Below are 5,917 nucleotides of genomic sequence, written 5' to 3'. Positions count from 1 at the left end.
TTGTTGTCAGCGAATATGCAACCTCGATGTGAATTGCTCGTATGGTCAAACATGTAAACAGACATCCATATCTTTTTTCCTTGTGACGATTGACGGTGACCAATATGGGACCAAAGAAATCTATTCCGGTAAAAGAAAATGGTGCACCGAATGAAGCCAGTCGTGCTCTAGGCAATTTTGCCATTTGTGGACTTTGTGGAATAGCTTTGTGGATTTTACACATTTGACAGGATCGTGTTATTGTTTTAAATGTCGTACGTAGTCTGGAAATCGAGAATTTTTGTCTGATTTCATTGATGGCTGTCTCATGATTCATATGGTGAAATTTCTCATGATAGTGTAACAATATCAGTTTTGTTATATGACATTCTCGAGGTAAGATAATAGGGCGTTTTTGTTCCCAAGGCACATCTGCTTCATCAATTCTTCCATACACACGTAAAACGCCATCTTCCAGATACGGTGATTTGCAATAAATATCGCTGGATTTGTGTATAGAGGCTTTCGACATAAGTTGTGATATTTCTGCGGAATATGTTTCACTTTGAGCCTGCCTATATAAAATTGTTTCTGCTCGTTTTAGCTCCTCTTGAGTTAATTCATGAGTTTGTTTCTTAATTCTGCGACAATTGTTAATAAATCGTAGTACATATGCAGCCGTCCTTAAAAGGCGGACCCATTTCGAAAATCTGAGTACATCAAAGGTTGTATATAATGTTGTAATTTTAAAAGAATGATGTACTCGTTCTACTTCCGTTGGCTCAGGATGAGCACTTGTTTTAGGCCACTCCTCCTCAGGCAAATGTAAAAATCTGGACCGTTAAACCATCTACTATCTATAGAAATTACAGGTATCTTCGACCATTTTGTAGCATCGTCAGCTACGTTTTGCTTACTTGGGACCCACTTCCATTCATTGAGCGAAGACAACTCTAAAATCTCTGTGACTCGAAAAGCCACAAACTGATTATATTTTCTGGCATCAGAATTGATCCAGCTTAGCACTGTTTTTGAATCAGACCAATAATATTTTTTAGATATTTTAATATCATGATTTTCCATTACAAATTTGGCAAAACGAGAACCTATAAGGGCGGCCATAAGTTCAAGACGTGGCACAGATGTAATCTTAATAGGTGCTACCCTGGTTTTCGACCCCACAATGGAGCAAACGATTGTATCATTCTTTTTCAATCTGAAATAGCAGACGGCTGCATAACCATCTTTGCTTGCGTCGACAAAGGTATGCAATTGCACCTCTGTATCTGTATGGGTATCAAAAGATCTTAAATAACAACGGGGAATTTTAATATTTGTATTTCGGGTAAAATATTGACCCATTGGATCCACTTTCGGTTCAATTCAAGGGGAATCGATTCGTCCCACTCTATTTTGGCCCTCCAAACTTCTTGCATAAGAATCTTTACATACATTATAATGTGTCCGATGAGACCGAGCGGGTCGTAAATAGACATAACTAATCTTAGCATTTGCCTTTTAGTGGGAGATTTTTTATTCGAAAATATATCGCTTTCCATAAGCCAGTTAGAAATTTTGAATGTTATTACATCCTCCAAATATTCCCAAAATACTCCCAAAACCTTCTCAATCTGTTGGTTTTCTTTGAAATTTAGGCATTTAACGTTCTGTGCTTCGATTGTAGGAAGAGAATCCATTACAAATTGGTTGTTACAGATCCAATTACGAATATTAAAACCGGCTTGGCGGTGAATATATGACACTTCGGTAATTAATTGAATAGCCTCCTGAGCAGTATCCACGGAATCCAGAAGATCGTCTACATAATGATTTTCTATTATTGATTTGGATGCAGTAGGAAATTGTCTTTTAAATTGAGCTGCATTATGATTTTTCACATACTGTGAAATGCTTGGAGCACATGTGGCACCGAATATCATTACATCCATTACGTATATTTCGGGAATTTTCTCCTGCATACACTCTCGCCACAAAAATCTTTGTACGTCGCGATCTTCACGCCGTATATAAATTTGGTGGAACATCTCCTCAATGTCTCCACATATAGCCACAGATTTTTGCCGAAATTTAAAAAGAATTGATGGTAATGAAGCTAAAAAGTCAGGTCCTTTTAAAAGAAATGAATTTAAAGATGATCCATTTGATTTTGCTGCTGCATCCCAAACTACGCGCGATTTACCGGGTTTGTTTCTATTAAAGACAGCGAAAATTGGTAGATACCAAACTCTTCCATCGGCTCGATCAATTTCATTTTCTTTCAATTTTCTTATGTAGCCCTTAGATAGGTATTTTGACAATGTTTCTTTAAATGTGTTGAAAAGCTCGTCATTTTGCTTTAATTTTCGCTCTAAGCAAACAAGGCGTTTGAAGGCCATATCATAACTGTCAGGCAATTTTACTAAATCGAATTTCCATAATAATGGAACTATATAGTTACCATTGGCATTTCGTTTTGTAAAGTTATCTAATAGATGCAACGCGCGTTGTTCGCTTTCAGCAATAAGAGGGTCTTTTATGCTAATCCCCACGCTATCAAGAGCATAATAGCTTCTGACCAACTTGTCTAAATCATTATCACTCGCAGAACACTCACATATATGATAATTAAAGTGCTTACCTGAGTTCTTGTTCTCTGCGACTGTGCCGTATATTAGCCATCCAAGTTGTGTTCGTACAGCAACGGGCTCATACGGGGATCCCTCACGGACTTTATTATGAATTCCTAGGTCGAAATGATTCAATCCAATTAACAACATTGGCACAGCATTACTATAACTTTTCACAGGAAGATTTCGCAAGTGGCGATAATTTTGCGCCATAACTCTATAATCCAGCGATTGGGATGGTAAATTTAGCGAATTTACAGTAAAAACATTCATGTTGAAGCGCTTTCCATTTCCACCTGAAATACCTATTTTTACTTTTTGTGAACTATTTTCCGTTCTTTCCATACCTCCAGTCCACCGAAGGCAGAGGGGGTTGGAAATGCCCTCCACATCCAATTGGTTCACTAACGACTCGTCCATTAAACTGATTGAAGATCCGTCATCTATGAAAGCATATGTGTTTATGCTTTTATCTTTTCCATATATTTTTACAGGAATTATTTTGAACAAAATATTTTTTATTTCAGCACTATGTGAGTTGTTTACTACTTCTTCTATATGCAAATTGTTTACATTGTCATTTGACATTTCATTATGTTCATTTGCAGGTTGTGAATATCGATGTAATGACGAGTGGTGAAAATATTCGCACCCCTCTTTACCACATTTCTTCTTCTTTCTGCACTCATCGTTGTGCTTACACAAACAAAACTTGCAAAGTTTGTTCCTTTTCACCACATTCCATTTCTCTCCACGATCGAGTGAGAGGAATGTTTGACAGCTAGCTACTGCTTTGCAGTTGTTGTTGCATACAACACATTTACGTTCATCGCTATGAGTATAAACGTAATCTTTTTTGTATGCTTTTTTGTTATTTGCTGATATTTTGTCTTTATGGTTTGTTGTTGTTTTCGAACAGTGAGGTTCAACTGCTATACTACTGGCAGTGATGCCAATGCTGAATATCCATTTGTCAAATTCAGATAAATTTGGATTTTTGTTTTGGTTCATCAACTGCATTTTGTAATTTGCCCATTGCATTTGATACGAAGGGGGGAGCTTTTGTATCAAATCAAAGAGAAGAGATGAATTATTTATTTCATCATACAAATTGCTGGCGGTGATGGTGGAAATTAGGCTTCGGACTTTTATCGCAAATGTGGTAAGTGTTTTTAGATTGTTTTCATCAACTACTGGCGACGATTTTATTTTATATTTTATTGAATTGATAATTTTTTCAGGTTGGCCGTACAGCAATCGAAGTACCTCAACTACTCCTGGTACATTAGCAGGATGAATCAACATTTGTTGCACGCTTGGAGAGCTTCTCCCTTAAGAGATTTTTGAAGACGGATTAAGTTTTCCGCATTAGTGAAGTTGCAGGCGGCAGTTGACCATTCCAAAGTGGAAATAAAAGTGGGCCATTCTTCCGGATTGCCAGAGAATGGTGGCAATTCCTTCGGCATGGATTGCCTAGCATTTATGTGCGACTGTAGTAGCCTGTTGTGAGGTTCCAGACTTACAGGTGGACAAAATGATGTCGCTGTATTGGCATTAGGAGAAATATTCATAGTCGAAGACATCGGTTCATTCTGTAAGAACGTATGTGGAGCTGAATCCTTAATGTATGACTGCTGACGTGGCTGATGAGAAGCGAAATTCGTATTGCGATTCAGTGGAGCTGGATCCTCATTAGGTGAAATATTCATGGTGGTAGAAATTGGAGCAGTTTGTAAAAAGGTGTGGGGAGCAGAATTATTAATAATTGTTGGCTGATAAGGACGAAAATTTGCATTGCGAATTAGTGGAGGTCGAGGTAAATGTGGATTTACGGTTACATGAGGAAGATGATCAATGACACCTGACTGCACTTCTGGGTGGCAGACGCTTGTAGTTGCCGTGTACATTGCACGATTTGGTATTGACAAGGTACTCGCAGAAGCAGTGGAGACAATGGGCACGAATGAAGTATTTGCAGTTTGGTGATTATGATTTATTTGCATGTTTGTTTTTGGTTTATTTTGCGTATTGGCGTGACCTGATATGTCACAATAAACAATCTCGTGGGGCAAGCTTGAAGCTTGCTGATTTGTGTTGGTACATTGATTATTAGCGGCAGATAGATGCCTATCTTCAGGGAGAATTTCTGATGTTTCATCTTGATCTGGAACTTTATTTAGCCAATTTTGTACTGTTCGGGATTTGTTAGACGAAGTATCACTTATATCTTCGGCTTCCTCAAGAAGTTGGTATTTTTTATTTAGATATTCTGTATTAAATATTCGCTCTTCTTCAAGTCTTTTAAGTTGTAATTGAATTTTACGCGAATGTGACTTGTTAGAATGAGCAGAACTCCGAGTTGTAGCAGTGGATGCTGGTGAGTTAGGTCGTATGACGGAGCACTGCGGACATTTTTGGGTTATGTCCGACGTGGAATTTTTGCAGTTGAATTTTTTGTTGCATTCTATGCAATATTTCTCATTTTCGTCAGGGGATTTTTGACTTAGTGAAATATTGTGATCATTGTGTTGCTGACCTTCTGAATTTGATAACTCCATTTTCTACTTACTGCGAGATTGGCAGGTTATTGTAGACGCTGCAGTTGGCCCAGGATGAGCCCACAAAAAGAATTTTAAAATGTTGAAAAGGCAAGTAGGCCGAGCTGGTGGTTTCCACTGGGATTTTGAATAAAATACAACTTGTTCCATAAAAGTTGATTTATTTCACAAAATGTATTTCTATTAAAATTCCTAAATTACAAAAAAAATTAGGAATTAAAAAACTATAAAATAGTAAATATAAAACAAGCCATACTTTTGGTATGAAACCACAAAAACTTTTAAAATAGTTCAAAAAATCAGTTCCTGAGCACAGCGTATTATCCAACTTATTGGTATTTATTCAGGACAGAAAATGGCGGTACTCAGGGACGCTACTTGACATTTTTTCTAAGTTTCGTTAAATATTTACAATAAATTGACATTCCAAAAATTATTATTTCATAAGCAACAGTGTTGCAAGATCGTTTACAAATCAATGAGATTTTGGGAGTGCCGCTAACAATTATTATTATTATTATTATTATTATTATTATTATTATTATTATTATTATTATTATTATTATTATTATTATTATTATTATTATTATTATTATTATTATTATTATTATTATTATTATTATTATTATTATTATTATTATTATTATTATTATTATTATTATTATTATTATTATTATTATTATTATTGTTATTATTATTATCATTATTACTATTTTTATTTAAATAAAAATTCCTAGCTTCCATATCATTCAA

General features: G+C 35.9%; 1 protein-coding gene across 1 annotated transcript; it reads right to left on the bottom strand.

Moving 5' to 3' along the window:
- Positions 1 to 998: 998 nt before the first annotated feature.
- LOC131802204 (uncharacterized) lies at positions 999 to 5,164 on the bottom strand. The gene is made up of 5 exons (XM_059121891.1): positions 4,002 to 5,164; positions 2,954 to 3,930; positions 1,882 to 2,902; positions 1,066 to 1,285; positions 999 to 1,004 (listed from the first exon to the last, which is right to left on the bottom strand). Exons 1-5 carry the CDS (start codon positions 5,162 to 5,164, stop codon positions 999 to 1,001), a joined length of 3,387 nt encoding a protein of 1,128 aa, XP_058977874.1.
- Positions 5,165 to 5,917: the final 753 nt, after the last annotated feature.

The sequence above is a fragment of the Musca domestica genome, unplaced genomic scaffold (assembly GCF_030504385.1).
Source record: "Musca domestica strain aabys unplaced genomic scaffold, Musca_domestica.polishedcontigs.V.1.1 2, whole genome shotgun sequence".
Lineage (NCBI taxonomy): Eukaryota > Metazoa > Arthropoda > Insecta > Diptera > Muscidae > Musca > Musca domestica.
Note: the sequence above shows the minus strand (reverse complement) of the source record. Positions and strands in the feature narration are given on the sequence as shown.

Excerpts from the sequence above, each read along its gene's own strand:
- LOC131802204 (XM_059121891.1), bottom strand. The coding sequence starts at position 5,164 with ATGGAGTTATCAAATTCAGAAGGTCAGCAACACAATGATCACAATATT. Across the intron at positions 3,931-4,001 it reads TTTATTTCCACTTTGGAATG|CTCTCCAAGCGTGCAACAAA; the intron begins GTCAACTGCCGC and ends TTAAGGGAGAAG. Across the intron at positions 1,286-1,881 it reads TGTGCTCCAAGCATTTCACA|ATCTTTTGATACCCATACAG; the intron begins GTATGTGAAAAA and ends TTGTTATTTAAG.